The 18681-nt window shown below is 35.2% G+C and overlaps 1 protein-coding gene across 1 annotated transcript in view; it reads right to left on the bottom strand.

The window, feature by feature from the left end:
* NRK (Nik related kinase) overlaps positions 1–18681 on the bottom strand; it is a 142379-nt gene that overhangs the window by 51411 nt on the left and 72287 nt on the right. Inside the window, exons 5-11 of the mRNA XM_007103212.2 lie at positions 16438–16563; positions 13254–13364; positions 11665–11755; positions 8891–9021; positions 6961–7015; positions 2752–2830; positions 1507–1682 (exon numbers count right to left, since the gene is read on the bottom strand). Of these exons, the coding sequence (XP_007103274.2) occupies positions 1507–1682; positions 2752–2830; positions 6961–7015; positions 8891–9021; positions 11665–11755; positions 13254–13364; positions 16438–16563 (769 nt within the window). The remainder of the gene's footprint in view (positions 1–1506; positions 1683–2751; positions 2831–6960; positions 7016–8890; positions 9022–11664; positions 11756–13253; positions 13365–16437; positions 16564–18681) is intronic.

The raw sequence follows: 18681 nt of genomic DNA, 5'->3' as shown, positions 1-18681 counted from the left end.
AGCCATAAAAAGATACGAAATTGAGTTATTTGTAGTGAGGTGGATGGACCTAGAGACCGTCCTACAGAGTGAAGTAAGTCAGAAAGAGAAAAACAAATACCGTATGCTAACACATATATATGGAATCTAAAAAAAAAAGGGTCTGAAGAACCTAGGATCAGGACAGGAATAAAGATGCAGACGTAGAGAATGGACTTGAGGACACAGGGAGGGGAAAGGGTAAGCTGAGCGAAGTGAGAGAGTAGCATGGACATATATACACTACCAAATGTAAAATAGATAGCTAGTGGGAATCAGTCACATAGCATATGGAGATCAGCTCGGTGCTTTGTGACCACCTAGAGGGGTGGGATAGGGAGGGTGGGAGGGAGACGTAAGAGGGAGGGGATATGGGGCTATAAGTATACATATAGCTGATTCACTTTGTTATATAGAAGAAACTACCAGAACATTGTAAAGCAATGATACTCCAATAAAGACTTAAAAAAAAAAAAGAGTTTAGGACAACTATATTTACATCTTCTATGTAATCTCCATATAATCGTGTCTTTTCCTGCAGGTTACATTTTGAAAATCTTGCAGCTCTGGTAATTAGCGAATTCTCAACTAGATGTGTGGTCTTCCTGTATCCATTTGTGATTGGTCTGCTTCTGTGATGCTGGTCCAATAAAGTCTCCACCATGGGTAAATAAATTAATTTCTTCTGCTTCTCACTCCAAAATAAGATATGTATACTTATGTAGATGGAAGGAGCTCGCTGCAATCAATCTTAGAGTGAACCTGAGAATGCCTGCTATCTTTTTCAGGCTCCCCCTTTGCCATTCCATTACCACTCAACCCTGTCTATGGTGCCCTAAGTTAAATGTGGAATACGGTATCTAACCTATAAAGTTAGAACTGCCCAAGTCATTTCCTCTGGGTTTGATGAACATTCATCCTGCCATTTTTGACATTAAAATCTAGAAGCTTACTTTTATTTGCATAAATGTGTTCCTTTAATTTCATCTTAAAGTTGGAGATTCGTACATAAAATCAACTTTGTATGGTACACTGATATTACTTCAAAATTAGTAGTCAGTAAATGGTTAATTACAAATCCATTTATCTCATTGGAGTTAATTAACATATTAATTAGCCAAAAAGAACAATAAGATATAGCTTTTGTTATCTTTTGTTTATTTTATTTCTTCAGTTAGGAGTTTTCTTAAAATAAAATTGGCATATCACAAAATTCTTCTGGAGGCCTTCAAAGTCTTTGTAAACGTGAACACGTGCCAGTTGTAACTGATAAAAATTTATAATCTTATGTATATATATATATATGATCAGGTAAGAGATAATGAATTAAATGCATATGGCATATTAGTGGAAAAACTAAATATCAGAGGTCTCAGAATTTTTACTTTCAACCTAATTCTTAAATATTTTTTCCTGAAAAAAAAAATTAATAAATTTTGCTCTCATTTGAATATTTGTTCCAGTAAAATGAAGATTCACATATTCTACCTTTTTTCTGTCTCTTTTTAATGATTCCAGTAAGGTGCTTCTTTAATGACTCAACAACATGTCCTTCATTTTTTATATTCCGAACAAATGGGTGATGAAGCATGTTTGCAGAAGTAGGACGAAATAAGAAATTTTTTATCATGCACTTTTCCATGAAATTATGGAACTTGCGGGACCTAAAAGAAATGAGTCAAAGAGATAAAAGAGCATTCTCAGGCCTGCCACACCTCCACCCACCTCCACCCACATGCCACTCTGAAGGTTGTATTTTTGAAGAGAGTTGTCTCTAGCTATTAATAGTCTTTTCAATAGCCAAATATTCTGCAGCTTGACAATATACATTACACAGCAATGCGATTCAAACCTCTGAAGAGGCCAGAGTCAATGGCATTTTCTACCCAAATAATAGTAGAAACTTCAATGAGTTCGGAAGTATGTACATGATAAAAAGTCAAGTGGTGTGAAGGCAATTAAGTGGTTGATGTGATTTATGTAGACTATGAGACTAGATTGGTCATCCCACAGTAGTCATACTTTGAAGCCTGAGTGTTTCACTTGACTATATGCACTTTAAGCTATAAAGGTGCCAATGTAATGATCCAGAAAAGGGCGTTAGTAGTACCATGACTAATTAATCTTATAAAATGGCCCACAGAAACAGATGTGACCAGAAAGCCAGAATCTATGGGAAGGGTTAAATTTAATCACAAGGAAGAATGTCTGCAATCAAATCATAGTAACCACTTCTACCAGGGAAAGCAATAAATACTAAGAACAAGCAAGAGCTTCAGGTACTAGATCAAAAAGCTTCAGGAAGAAAGATTCCCAGGTTTAGTTGGGCTGTAGCACACTGAGAGAACAAGTCCTCTTTCCTAGGTCTGTGGATGTTTAGTTTAATGGGTCAAATGACTGGGCTATATATCACAATCACTGACTGCCTATCTAGGCTCAGTGAGAAACTTCTCAAATGGCTTCCATTAGTCCATCCCATTACTGAAGAAATAACTGAATATGTCACTAATGCCAGGACAGTAATGTCATCACAATATACTACGGAGAGTATTATTTCTGATTGGCTAGCTAGCTCTTAATGAACACTAGTCATTTAGACCCCCTTACTTAAGGTATTGGTTTTTAGGAAATATTGTCCAATAAGGATGTTGAAGCAGGACTGACCAAATGAATTCTTTGCTACATAAAAATGTCAGGTTAATGTGTTTAAGAGATTAAGTCATTCATCTTTACCATCCACTGGATTTGACTTTGGGAGCAGATTCTCGCAAAATAACGAATAGGGCTTCCAAAGGCTGAAGGTTACACAGGGCTGCAAAGGAAAATAGATAAGCTTAGAATGAGTAAGAAGGGTAACTACAGAACACACTTCTTATTCCAGAGGGGATTCTCAGTGTTCTTTCACATATCATGTTGAATAGATACTAAGGAATAGATACAAAATAATGTAGTTAGAGGAAAGCTGATTTTAACGGAAACAGTCCATTATATAAGATCCTAAAGCTTCACTATTGCCAGGTGTGACAAATAATAATAAATTACACTAGATAAAAATTTTGAAATGTGTGATTGATAATTTATATCTAGAGAAGTAAACAATATAGGTGGAGATAAGCACTCTTCTGTGTTTTTGTACTGCAGGTATCTACAGTTGTAAAATTGGAATATGTAATTATAGGCTGAAAAAGTCAACCAGACTAATAACTATGTGCAATAATATATAAACAATGATTTAGTAGTCTAAAAAGAGGAGAATAATCTGTTTTGGAAGCTGACAGTCCTAGGAAAAGAGGTAGATAGAGTAACTATTAAGAACACACCCTCTAGAGTAAGATCACCTGTGTTCAAATCCTAATTCTACCTTTGTGACCTTGGGCAAATTACTTAACCTCTCTGTGCCTTGGTTTCTTCATCTTAAAAACAGGAAATGTATAAAGAATTCCTTCAAAGAGTTGCTATGAGGATTAAATGGCAACCTACATATAAAAGTGTCTGGCACAGAGTAAGCACTTAATAAATATTAGCTATTGATATTATAAGATTTTAACTATCTGGCACCTCAATTCTGTGCCAAATTACTAGACTTTCATTCTCTTTTTTTTAGACACACAGCCATACAAAGAAAAGCCTATTCCAATATGTGGTATATAAATTCATTACCTCATTGGCTTGGGAATTCTGGGATTTTCTGTAAGTGTTTAAATATGTGTCTCACTTCACTTATTTCCTCTTGTGTTTTGATTAAAGAAAACGGGCAGTGCAATAATTCCCCAAAGGAAAGCCATAGTGTAAATTTCATCTAACACTACAAGTGTGCCATTCATCTGAGGACATTTTGATATTAATGACTCTTTAGAGGCATCCTTCCTCTCCCAAAATACATCGCCAGAGAAACTACAATGACGAACTGACCTCTCATAGTAGTAGAAAGAAACTCCCCAAGGTAATTTCATTAGAGTAATATAAAGGCAATTGTTCAAAGGTCAAACTTTTGTTTCAATTACATGGGTATAAATTAATAGAAGGTGCAGGTATATAATTGAGGGCAAAATTAGCCCCCAGCTCAAAACATTCAGATAATATTTGATTCTCTTCATTCCTTTACTGTGTCCAATCAATCACCAGAATCTGTCCTTTAAACATATTGTAAGTAAATTTTTACAATATTAAGCAGTTGTCATTTATTAACATCTGAGCATCTCAGTTAACAACATCTTCGGTGTCAAGAGTTAGGGCATAGGCTGGGTAAGTTTTCATTAAAGGAAAGGAGAAGTCCACAAAGGAATGAAGCATAGGGTGGGTACAAGAACTATGTCAAACAGCAATTGTGGAGGTTTCCTATATTGACTAATTTTAGGAATTCCAGTTAATGTCCCCTTCACCCCATATATACTAATGTTGCCTAAATTTTCACCATCAGAGGCTCATTCCTTTGAAGTAGTAAATCTACTTTAAAAATACATATCTTGATAGATTAGAAATATTAAACTGGGTGTAGTTTGAATTATTTTAAATAACGTGGTTTAACACATACAATATGTTGAGGTCCAAAGGAATCTTCTGAATACTGAAGAAATGGGTCTCCTGTTGGGACAGGGGTAAAGACACTCAGGTAAAGATTGATCTGGGGTGTAAGGGAAGGACACTACAAGGAAGAGAAGTAGGATTATAAACAAGCATGTCTGATAGTATTAAAAACAATCTCTACAACACCAAGGAGAATGCTAACATAGGGAAAGATACAGTTCTGATTAAGGTAAATTGGCTGGTGTAGATCCTTGACAAGGAAGGAGAGTTGGAGTAAACTGTCAATCCAGTCCTGCTTCTCCAGGCAATGATTCACTTTTCTATAGAAAACAAAGAAACTAAGAACTACACATATTCAATATTAATTGACCTATGATATTCTGGTGTTTGAATAACTACTAGCAATGTTCTGGCCTTGGTTTAAAGGACTACACATCAAGTTTGAATTTCTATCCAGAAGCGAAGGACTTAAAGTCCTGATGTGCAAGGGTCCTGATTCTCTCTTTTCCGAGAGTCCCTACAGCACCCTTTTAGTGAGAAGGTATTCTCTCTTTCTTTTTACTTCCCTGGGAGAGACTCACCAAAGGCAGAAGGGGATTTTGTTATTTGGACCTCAGAGGTAATTATCACATAACTGTCACTTTGGAAGGCCATCCTTTCTGAGATGATAAATATCACAACCTGGAGGATTTCTGTATTTAAATTGATGACAGTCATTTCCATCCAAAATTAAAACTCCAGGCAATAAAGGAGACTGGTGAAAGACAAATGTTTTAGCAGTATGGCTATTTCAAGTTGTTCATGACTAAAGTTGCACCATTCCAATGACTACTTATCCAGGCTTGCTGGTCCTATTTTCTACTGTGAGTTAAGAATCTCCTGGTCCTCATCTATCTTTTGCAAAATGTTGCCATTTGTATATTCTGTGAAAAACTCCCTCTCTGTACTTCTTCTGTGAGTTGCTCATTACCCCTCTTTTCTCCAATGATTTAATATTTTAGAATAAAAAAGTGAAACCAAAAAAGGTGAATCAAAAAGTACAAATCTGCAAAATGTAGAAAGCTAGTCTTTTTGGAAAGACACTAGAAATAATATACTACTTGATGCAGTCATTCATCCTAACCAAATACATGCATCAATACTCATGAAATACAATATGTGTATTTAAAGAGTGCAAGAGAGGAGGAGGAGGAAGAGGAAGAGAGGAGGAGCTCAATATAATTTAAGCATGTTTCATAAAGAGAAATAATCATGAGATAATGAGCAATAATATGCACCCTCCCAGTCTCATCTCAATTATATATATGTGGAGTAAACCCTTTTTCCATCATTTTAAAACTCACCCAATATAGGTACTTCGTAGTTTTTTGGGCACTAGCAGAGATGCAGCAGTGACCTGATCTCCACATCTGGCTCAGCTTTAATCCAAGCCCGTTCTATGATATGTGATATTCCAAGTGACACCAGGAATTCTTAACAATTATGTTACCACTATTTCTACTCCCATTAGCCTTGAAACACAGTGCTAAGATAGTAGATACTGTGCAAATGAAGCATGTAGGGACATGGGAACCTACAAGATCTGCTTGGAGAGGGAGAAGCAAAGCAATTCCAACCCCTGCCCCCTGACACACACACTCCAGGCATTTCTCTCACTTCTCATCAATACTAGGAATGTACTTATTATTTATATCCTTAGATTTGGGTGTTGAGGACAACAAATATGCTCTGCTTATGGGGTCATACATTAGATGGTTATTAATCATTCATACACAAGTTCACATTTTATTTTCACTTTCCTATCAGAAAGCAGTGTCCTGAGAGAACAGAATGCTGACAAGTCATTTAAATGATGGGAAGGAGGGGGAAACAAGAGGAAATGGAGGCTTCTGAACAATTAGGGGCAATGAAGTGGCTGACAGGAGCAAGGAAGGCACCAATGATGAGCTAGACTGACTACAAAGGAAAACAAAAAACTTACTTCTCAATGTTGTTGAGGATTGGCTCAATTAAAAGGAACTGCTTGGGGATTTTCTCAACTGTCACAGTCTGAAGTAGTAGCAGTGTATAACTGTAAATGTTTGGGAACCTAAATATTCCACCAGTGAATATGTACTGAATGTCTTTATATTCTGTTTGGTCAGGACTATCAGGACCAAATGTTATTGAGGCTAAATTGAAACAACACTCAATCATCCTAAAATAAGATATCTTAAGAGAGAAAAATACAAACTCTTCTTATAGTCATATCTGGCCATTCTGACGGCAGCATTTGGTAATCAGGAAAAGGCCACCATTTATAGTTTGGCACATAGTGTGGCAACTTTGTGGCCAGTACAAGCTAGCTAGTACAAGTGGCAGATTTGTACAACATGTTTCCCTAACTGTGAACAAACAACAAATATTTTTACTCACGAGGAGCCCCTTCAGCCATTTCAATAGCAGTGATTCCCACGGACCACACATCACTCTGCAAAAGAAAAGATGACCAAAAAAAAAATGTCACTTAAAAATGGGAAACTGATAGTATTTAGAATCTCAAAACAATCTTTGGCTGAGGGGAAATGTCAATGCTACAGCCACTTTATGGGTTTTCTATAATGGGGCTTCATTATAGACTGATGTTATAGGAAGATCTTATTTGACCTTGTGACCAGCCAGTTCTGCACTACACAACCAGTTGACATGGGATGGGATTCAATGTAAGGAAAATTCATCTTGGATGTATTGCTATTGTTACCTTAACTGAAATAACAGAAGGAATTTGTTGTAAAGAAGTCCTATGACATACTACTAGCTGTAAAGAAGTCGGATCTTAGGTAAATGATTTAACTCTTTGTACCTCAATTTCACCCTATGTAGAGATGATAATGGTGTACACATCATAGAACTAGTATAAGTATTAAATGAAATACTATATATAAGCACTTTCAGAAGTTCCTTGAATAGAGTATATTGAAGATAGAATTATTATAATTCTAGGAAATTACATTCTAGGAGGCTCTAGGAAATGACCCTCACTACTATTAACTGTACTTTGTTTTTTAGAATGTGGAAAGGGCACAGGGCTAGAGGTGCACTGTTTGGCTTAATGACTCCTAAGCAAGTTAACTGAATTGTTAAAACACCTGTTTATAGATGTCTTAGTTTCAAAGGGTTGTTGTGATGGTTTAAGTTTTCTTTAAGTTACATGGGACTAAAAATTAAAAACATATAATTAAAACGGGTGAAAGTCTTTGGAAGTCTGCCAAAAATTGTACAGCTATAAACATTATTTTTTACAGCAAGCCACTTAAAGAACATTGAGCTTCCATTGTCTCCATAGCTCCTAATAGTACTGGGCTATAATAAGCTCTCAGCAGGTCTGCTTGCAGATCAAGCAGGGGGCATTTAAGGGAAAGGGAAAAGAGATCAAACTTGAATTAATCAACTTCAAGTATCGAGTCCTAGGTTCCACACAACGAAACCACAATGAATTGTTTGGATGAGTTATGATGTGGAGAGTGAGTGTGGTTTTTCCAGTCTATAGCAAATGGAGAGTTTTTTTTCCACATCAGCTTTTTGAAATGTGTACATAGATGTATATTGTCCAAATTGCAGCTTCAGTGGAAATTTTAATAAATAGCATGAATTGTTACTTAATTTGTCTATTCCACTGATTTTCTGTGGTTTGGAGGTGAACCATGCCAAGGATTTTCTCCATTACTCTGAGTAATCAAATTATTATTTTTTTCTCTCTGGAGCTAAGTTACTGTGGGGATTAATAATTGGCTTTACATTTATTCATTTTTAAGTTTACAAAGCACTCTGTCCCTGGAAGTTAAACTTCCATATAAAGCCACATAATATAATATTTTTACCAAGAAGTTGCAAGCAAGATGAACTAGACATTCTTCCTCAAATATGGATAACTCCCAATGGTCTACTTTGTCTACATTCTTAGAAAATATTATTTTTATGCACATCATTAAATCACATATAGGAATAGTGGCTAGCATTTCTTATTCAAATCTGTGTGAAAGAAGGAGCTGCCTGCTTTTTACAGGGAAATCAGCTTGATGCTTTGTGATGACCTAGAGGGGTGGGATAGGGAGGGTGGGAGGGAGGCTCAAGAGGGAGGGGATATGGGGATATATATATACATATAGCTGATTCACTTTGTTATACAGCAGAAGCTAACACAACATTGTAAGCAATTATGCCCCAATAAAGATATAAAAAAAAATACATTAAAAGAATCATAAAAAAGGAGCTGCCTGCTTTTTATTCTATTTCATAATTTAAAATGAAAAGTCAAAAGTCCTTTCTAAAATTTGATTCTTACTATCTGAATCCTTACACTTACTCTGTAATCATAGGAGCGTCTGGGGTCCTCGTCACAGTCAATCACCTCAGGTGCCATCCAGTATGGTGTCCCAATGAAGCTATTTCTCCTCCCATTAGTTCTGCTCACCTGGGCACTCACTCCAAAATCCACTGCAAAATTCATTTGTCAAAATAATTAATCAGTAACAAAAAGGTCAATAAATTATTGCTTTAACTTGGAAAGCCAATACAAAAGCCACAATGGATAACAGATTTTCATTCCAGCCCAGCAAACTTTACCATGAAGTCTACTCCAGGAACACTGGGAAATAGGCTTTTGCTGGTATTTCTGTTGGAAACAGAATCAGCAGTGCTATTATAAATCTACAGTAGGTTTGGCTGAATGTTTACCATGAATATTAAAAATAAAGTTCCATCAGTACACCCTGAACCTCTGAAGTGATAACATATGTAGTGTTTGGACCTGCCACCAAGCTGGAGGAAGACCAGCACTATAAGCAACATCTAAGAAATCTAAAACTTATTAGTACTTTATTAGGAAGTCTCATTTATGACATTAGAAAGCCCTACCACACTGATAAAGAAAAAGGAATTTATGCTAAAATTTAGTTTAAGTTCTTCTACAGATCTTCTGAATCAGATGCAAATATTTACTGCAGTATCCATATCTTAGCTTAGACTATAAAAGGTCAGTCTTCTATTCATCTGTGGGATATATTATATGAAAATATTTAGTATGGTATCCTCAGAAACAGACAGAAAAAAGGCTAAAGTAGACTGGGGTTATTTAGTCCAGAAAAATAAGACAGGGATGAAAAATGAAGTAGATTTTCTAATTTAGAATGGTTTCCAGGAATCTAGAGGATGGCTAACAACCTTGACTGAAAAGTAGTTTAAAGAACTTAGGAAAGGAAAAGAAAAATTAAAAAGTTAAGAGTTTAAGGCAGTGTTAAAGGAAGGACTAAGAAGAACAATAACAACAAAATGTCCATAATATATGAAAATCATCATTGGGTGTTGCACAATCTCATTAGCTAGATATTTTTTTGAGAATAGGTTACATCAGAGCTCAGCATTCTCACTATCCCTGAAGGCCAACGTTAAGGGCCAAGAAATACCTATGAAGACCATAAACTGATATATGACATTCAGAGAAGAAAATGAAAGGAGAAAAGACTGGAAGAAACAGTGATGAATGGAAGAAAAGGGAAAAAAGAAAAGCTGAAGTTAAATGTAGATATGAGACCCCAGCAGTGGCATCATTCACCTTTTCTTTAAAGACCTAGGTACCAGAATATGAGGATTATTGATCAATTGCAATTGCAACAGAATCACTGTCCAGTCTCTTTCCTTTCTGTTACTCCCTTTGGCTGTCATTGAGTTTGGTTTCTGCAACCTTCTCCTTATAATATGTTGTTTAAAAATATGCTGGGATCTAAGAAATCTAAAACCAAATGTATAAGGATTATATATATATAATAAGCCTGATTAAATTTTAATCTAGTGCTAAAAGGTCTCTCCTACAGAGTCAAGTACATGATCTTTAGTGCATGGACTTTGTGACAGGTTTTTCAGTGGCTTTTCACGTATTTATAATTTCTCTTCTGTGTTGCAAATGGTAGGGCTGGCCAGCAACTTGACCCAGATATATGGTAGTGCTGCCACATGTGACAGAGTGTAGCTGTGTGACATACTATCTACCCTGCACACTTGAATGTGAGATCCAAATGACTCTCATGAATTTTAACACGGTGTCTTAAAATTCTGTTTCTAGCTTTGTAGCTTGTAGACACAAAAGACACAGTACATTTTCTTGAAATTACTTTTCACTTATTTCAAGAACAATTATTGCCTCATGCTTCTTCCAGAAATATTCAGTGAAAAGCATTCTCAGTGAATGAACAAAATCTCTACTTTGGTTATATTTATTTAGCAGAAAAATGGGAATGATCTTAAGGTCATGCTAGAGACATGGTAGGCAAGAATTGATATAATTAAAAAGTAATGCAGGATTTGATACCAGTGATTTTATGTTCTATTGTATATATCAATGAGGTCATCTGCCATTACATAGTACTGACATTATTCATATGGTATTATTTAAAAACAAATCAACAATATTTATTTTAAACATTAAAAGGTGCAATATATTGTCCCCTGTGTGCCTGTGAGACATTATGTGTAGTTTTTCAAATAAATTATGCCATTCTGAACCCTGGAATAGAAAGCCAGGAACTTTTTGGTATTTTGATTTCTAATTCTCAATTTGATTTGGATATTACTGGAGCATTACGTCTAACTGATATCAGTTCTTTAAATATTTGAGGGGAAATTCCAATGAAGCAATTTGTGCTTAAGTCATTTAAAAGTTCTTTGATTTTCTTTGGAAAATATGGCTCTGTGATGTGGAAGAATTGTCTTTTTGTTTAATCCTTGCCCACGGCGCAGAAACTTGCACATGGTAAATACTCAATTCAATTGTTAAAATAAATGTAATAGCTGAATCTATTAGAGGGTTAAGCAATGATCAAAATGTAAAACTCCCATTATACTTGAAAAGTTGTTTTTATCTACATGATTTCAGAGAAGCAGTTAAGTGCATCTTTCTCTTTTCCCAACCTCCCTTCCCAATCAAATTTTCAAATTTTGACTTGTTTTGCAGGCAGGGAAGACACGGCCTAAATAAGTAGAGGGGATTGTTAGTGACATGATAGAAAACACAGTAATCTTAAAGGATTTTTCTCTATTAAGATATTTTGGGCCTCACTTAAAGTATTACAAGAATAAACTTACCTAGTTTTACTTCAGCATTATGAGTCAGTAGCACATTCTGACCTTTGATGTCCCGGTGAATTACACGGTGTGCATGAAGATGAGCTAAGCCCTGCATATATATACATATATATATATATATATACACATTTATATTAAAAAGCAACATCAGTATATATTTTTTTCTTTTTCTGGTACTCTTCTTAGTATTTTTGGAAAAACTTTTGGTAAGAAAAATGGCCCAGATTTGCATTTTTCAGACAAAATTCTTTCTTTAGGCTGGAATTACTACAACCAGTTCCCAGAAATACTACTTTTGGCTATAAGGAAAGGAAAATAAATCAGGACACCCATGAAAGAAAAAAAACACCAAAAATTAATGTTTGTATACATTGGGCCATTTACTGTCCTTTCTAGCCTCCATTTTTCCAAAGAACCATATTAGTAAAGATCTGGATATCTTAAATATCATAGCTTGCATTGTTTTACTCTATTCCTCATCCAACCATTTGTTTAGTCCAAAATATTTTCTAGTCAACCTTGTAGGCTAAGAATTTGGGTGAATATGGAAATTCATTTTAAAGCATTTGCCATTTGTATTGGCTTACCATGCTGTCGCCACACCATTCACCACTAAAACTAACCCGTGACCTGGCTAACCCATGCCCTGGCTTCAGTGAGATTGCTCTAGATACGAACTGGGGATTAATAACAGAAGTAACAGTAAAAACAGCTAATATTTATTGGGTCCTTATTCTTTGCCAAGCACTTTGCTAAGTGCTTTACGTGGAGTAAATTACTAAATCCTTATAGCAACCCTTTAAGGAAGGTGCTAATACCACCCCAAATTACAGATGAGGAAAATGAGATTTGGAGAAATTAAGTAATTGGCTCAAGGGGACACAACGAATACATTTTGAACCAGAATTTAAACTCAGTCCAGAGTTTGCACTCTTAATATTTACACTATTACCACAAGTGAATCCAATTAAGATGACAGGAAAGACATTCTAATATTTTATCAGTGATGCTGTTCAGTTCTGTTAATATCCTTCTTGGGTGACCCTAAGCACTTAAGACACAAAGAAAAATTTGAGTTTGGTAGATCAAGAAGATTGACACTTTCATCCAATTTGGTGTTCAAAATAAGGAACGTTTTAAAAGTAAGCCATTATTCAGAGAGAATATCTGTCTGCAAAACAGTTTGTAGATGGTTTGGAGCCATTGAGTAAAACACTGACTTCTCAACTTATCTTAATTTCTAATGACAGTGCTATGCTTTTTTAAAAAAAGAACTCTAAAAATCATAACAACATAATAAATACTCCAAGTTGTCATATCCCTGATCCACTGAACACTACAGTCTGACTTTGACAGAGCCATTAAAGGCCATGATTTGGAAGGACCTGGTTAGCCATCTGCTGGTGTACCTTAAAGTTTAAGGACATCGTCTGAAAATCTGCTTTCTCTAAAGCCTTTTTTAGTATCCTGACCCAGAAGTTATGTTTAGAATTCTCAAATCATCCTATATGAGCAGGTATAAGGTACATTGTATATATTACCACCAGGTTTTTTCAAGACCAGGGGAGAATGACTATATGAATGCTCACCTGGAGGATTTCTCGGCAGATATAAGCAATCCAATCTTCTTTCAAACTCTGATTTCTGGTCATTCTCACTACATCAGTGACTGAGCCTGCTGCACATAATTCCATCACCATCTGCAGGGAAGCCAGCAAAGTATCAAGGTTTAGAAAGTAATTCTCTGAAAATATCTGGAGAGTTTTAGTTCATATAGCTTGTATTTATATGCAATGTTTAGACACTAAGACATTGCAAAGACTGGCTCAGTTGTCTGGTAGAATGAAGAAGAACTGGGAAAAAAATCCAAAGATCTGTGGAGGGAGAGAAGGCAGGTACCACACCAGGGATTTTTAACCAGGACCTGGGATTTGAGCTAAGCCTTGAAGGATAGGTAGTGTTTGTATATGCTGAGAAAGAAGAACGTTCAGTTTATTGAAAACAGAATGAGACTTGCCTTTAGAAAGAAGCTTGTACAGGGGCAAGCCTGAGTGATGATTGGAGTAGAAAAAAAAACAGTTGAGGGAATAGTTTGCAGGTGGAGAAGCAGGATGTGGAGGATCTCAAAACAATTTACACTTCAACATTAAGACTAGATTTGTTTTTTTTAATTTTTATTTTCAAATTCTAGAATATTTTCCCCAAGAAACTGGCAAAATACAACTCCAAGGGGGAAACTGTCAGTTCTATTACTGTAGGGCATATTTTTTCCAAATAACTTTACTGCTAAGGAAAATCTATTTTAAGGTTAATACTTTGACAGTGTCTCATTCAGATTTTACTTTATTAATAAATGCAATTTCTCAGGAAATTTATTTTTGCCACTAAAGAATCAGGTGCCCAACTAGTAAATTTGCTTCCCTATATTAGCTAATTAGAGTACTGACCAAATGTGAAGGAGAATGTAACTATTATAATCAACTTCACAAACTTTAAGCACAGGTTTATGCATTAGTTCCCATGTCAATACTACCTTGCCAGTAGAACAAGACATGCCTTTTTTTTAAAAAAAGTGTAGGTAAGTTAATTATTGCCATAGATGAAGGCAAGCAAAAGGATAAACCCCAAGTAATGAATATTCAAAAAGTCTACCTTATTTCCTTTTGGAATACTAAGATTTTCTTTGCAGAAAATTACTCCCTTATTTTATATTTGTTCACAACTGATATATCATGTGTCTTTTACCTGAGTACACTCTCCCAAAAAAGAAGAAAATAAAAACAGCCTAACAAAACCAATAATACAGATAAACCCAAAAGGTTAATTTTCATGTCAACTATATCAAACAGGCACAACATATACACTGTGGTAATGGAAGAAAAGGGGCTCATTTTGAATCATGACAAACATGAATTAAAGCCATTCACTAAGATGAACATTGGAAAATCTTGCTAGTATTACCAGAGTCAGAAGAGCTCTACTGTGAAAGGAATGCAAGGCATTCTCATTTTCCTGGCTTTGTAAGCACAGTGCCTGGCACATTCATTTTATAAATGGTAATTATTTAGTCATTTACTTCCTATGTGTTCTGATTAACATGGGAAAGAAAGTGTGAATGGTCCCATGAAAATTCTTACCTCAACAAATAACTTTTGCATGCAGTGCCTATTCATCCTTCAGATCTCAGTGCAAGAAAAAGTTTCTCAAGGAAGAGTTTCCCTTCCCTAACTTAGATTCCTTTGTTATTTGCCCACACAGAAGCATGTTATTTCCTTTCTGAAAAATTATACATTTATTTGTGTGATTATTTGATTGATATTTGTCTTTGCAAATAAACTTTAAGTTCCAGTGGGTCAGGGTCATGTCAATTCAGCTTATCATGGTATTCCCAGCATCTAGCAAAGCCTGGCAAGTAGATGGGTTTCGAATGAATAGAAGTTGAATGACTAAACAAATTGAGCACTAAGAAAGATATCTAATAAGTAGACCACCATACTGTCAGGAGGAAAAAACTTGTAAGTAAAAATATATTAAAAGACAAATGTTGTATGCCCCCCCCAAAAGAAAAAAAAAAACAGTAGCCGCGAAAAATGTGCAGTAACATTTAGCAAAATCTGAACTGGAATTGTCAGAGAATAGAGGATTTAGTTAACTAGACATTTGGGAGAAAATAGGGTTAAATCGAAGATCTCTAAATTTGAGAGTTCTCGAAGTGTGGTACCCAGACGAATAGCATCAACATCACCTGTAAACTTGTTAAAAAGTCCAAATTTGTGGACCCACACCCCAGACCAACTGAATCATTAACTCTGTGGGTGGGGCCCAGCAATGTGTGCTTTATCAGGATCCCCATGAAATTCTGATGCAGGCTAAAATTTGAGAACCACTGTTTCAATTCAATCCCTTGTTGAAAACCTTTCTATGTCCACTATCCTGCTTCCTAAAGTTCACACATAAAATGTAACAATCTTTCTTTGACTCTTGAAGATCCTGAAAAGTCTCAGTCATTATTTTTTAAAAAATGCTACTCTTGACTTGGACTAGAAATTGAAATGCAAGCAAGTGTACACCGACCCCAGATTATGTTCTAAATATTCCTTTTTAAATAAAGATATCCTTGATCAAAGCTCATTTTCTTGTGATTTGATTACGTCTCCTATAGGGGGAGGCAGCAACAATTCTGGTAACTGTAGCATGGGTCTCAATTAGCCTCTAAAATTTATATCTTCATTGATTTGTAATTCATGATACTATAGGCATGAAGCCTAAGAAAAGGATGTCAACTAACCATTTAGAAAACAGTTTCTAGGAATTATGTTTAAACATAAGTGCATATACTTAGCAAACACTTAAATTGCATGCATATGTTGTTCCCAAATGTGAATTAGAATCGATCTTTGTCCAGTCATTATTCCCAAGTCCATGAGGTAGTCTCCTTAGCTATACCTTTAATTTACAAGTAAATGTAGTAACTACATAAAGTTAAAAGCAACAAAACTCTATTTTAAAAAAATATGTTAGATATTTCCAGTGTTCATTTGAGTCTTCTCCCATCCTACCCCTGAGCCCCTTGACAGGCACTTAATTTATTTTTCCATGTTTTATCACTCCCATATCCAGGGATCAGAGCACTTTTTTTCCATACTACTTTGATCAGTTGAATGCTTAAGTTTTCCTGTAGGTGCACAAAAATGACATCTCAGCTTATGAAAGTTTATGCCCTCAAGTGAGACTTAGTCTTATGCAATAAGATCAAGGTAACTGAATACACACCCAAAGTTGATGTCTCTGGCCAGGGGGACTCAGCTTGAAAAATGCACCGTAGAAGGACACAATGTTCTTGTGGAAAGAGTACTTCTTCAAAAGGTTGAGTTCAGTCCTGAGATCTTCTTCTTCATCCTGTAGAATAAGAATAGACAATAAAATTCCAAAGCTGTGCCACTCAATGACTATGGGACCCTAAACTATAGTAGATCAAAGAAGGAGAATCCTATGTCAACCCATTATATCCCACAGCAATTTATAATAAGATCTCAACTAGAATTGTCAGAATGGAGATCTGGGGTTAACTGGGAATTTGGGAGGAAAATAAAGGTTAATTAAATATCTTTTAATTCAATGGTTCTTAAAGTGTGATCCTTGGACCAGCAGCAATGGCCACTGTATAAAGTTTTCACTAACTGGAATCACCCAATTAAAGTGTAAAATTCAATGGTTTTTAGTATATTTACAAAATTATTCAACCATCACCACAATCAATTTTGGAACATTTTTATCACCCCAAGAGGAAACCCCATACCCTTTAGCTATCACCCCCAAATTCTGCCACACACATCCCAGCTTTAGGCAACCACAAATATATTTTCTATCTCTGTAGATTTATCTATCCTTAACATCTTATATAAATGAAAATCATACAGTATGTGAACTTTTATGACTAGCTTTGTTTCCCCAGGATTCATCCATTTGTAATACATATCAGTATTTCATTCCTTTTCATTTACCATTCATCAACTGAAGGAGTTATTTCTACCCTTTGGCTCTTATGAATAATGCTGCTATGAGCATTCATATCAATTTTTTTGTGTGGATATGTTTTCATTTCTCTTTGGTATATACCTAGGAGTGAAATTGTTAGGTCAAATGGTAATGCTATATTTAACATTTTGTTGAAATGCCAAACTTTTCCACAGTGGCTACACCATTTTACATTCCCAGATCAATGATGGTTCTCATTTCTCTATACCCTCACCAACACTTATTATTTTCTGTTTTATTATAACCATCGTAGTGGGTGTAAAGTGGTATTTCACTGTGGTTTTGATTTGCAATTCCCTAAAGACTGATGGTGTTAAGGATCTTTTTATGGGCAGAGGCATGTCTAATAGAATATCTTTGCCCCTATTTTTAAATTGGGTTAATAGTCTTTTTATTATTGAACTGTAAGATTTATTTATATATTCTCTATATAAGTACTTTATAGGTGTATGATTTGCAAATATTTTCCCTCATTCTCCAGGTGCTTGTTTCACTTTCTTGATAGTGTCTTCTGAGGAACAGAATTTTTCATTTTGATGAAGTCCAATTTATCAATTTCTTGTTTTGTTGATTGTACTTTTGGTGTCATATGTAAGGATCCATTGCCAAATCCAAGGTCATGAAGATGAACTCCAATTTTTCTTCAAAACATTTTATAGTTTTAGCTCTTACATTTAGGATTTTTATCCATTTTGAGTTAATTTTCATATAAAGTAGGGGACTAACTTCATTCTTTTACATGTGGATATCCAGTTGTCTCAGCATCATTTGTTGAAAAGACTAGTCTTTCCCTATGAATTGTCTTTTCACCCATGTAAAAAATTAGTTGACCACAGATATATGGAAATAGTTCTATTTCACTGATCTATGTATCTATCCTTATGCTTGTACCACACTGCCTTGATTAATTTGTGATTGACTGAATTTTAAAGGTATTGGTTTGATTTGTCCTCTCTTTTTAAATGCTTAAATTCATTATTTTCCTAATCACTACAGTGATAAATATGTAAAAAATACTATCTATCTATCTATCTATCTACCTATCTAGAGAGATAAGTGGTCTGAATTCCTACTAGCTATAAATTTCATTTCATTGTAAATAAACAAAGCTCTCCTACAGCATCTATAAAAGTTCAATTTATATAAACTTTTCAGGAATACTCTTATTGTACAAAGTGAAATATATTTGTAGTATGTAAAAAAAAGAAGACTTTTATTTTTTATTTTTATTTTTTTAACATCTTTATTGGAGTATAATTGCTTTACAATGGTGTGTTAGTTTCTGCTTTATAACAAAGTGAATCAGTTATACATATACATATATCCCCATATCTCTTCCCTCTTGCGTCTCCCTCCCTCCCACCCTCCCTATTCCACCCCTCTAGGTAGTCACAAAACACCGAGCTGATCTCCTGTGCTATGCAGCTGCTACCCACTAGCTATCTATTTTACATTTGGTAGTGTATATATGTCCATGCC

The sequence above is a fragment of the Physeter macrocephalus genome, chromosome 21, assembly GCF_002837175.3.
Source record: "Physeter macrocephalus isolate SW-GA chromosome 21, ASM283717v5, whole genome shotgun sequence".
NCBI classification, from domain to species: Eukaryota; Metazoa; Chordata; class Mammalia; order Artiodactyla; family Physeteridae; genus Physeter; species Physeter macrocephalus.
The sequence above is the reverse complement of the archived record's forward strand: the minus strand, read 5'-3'. Positions and strand labels throughout refer to the sequence as shown.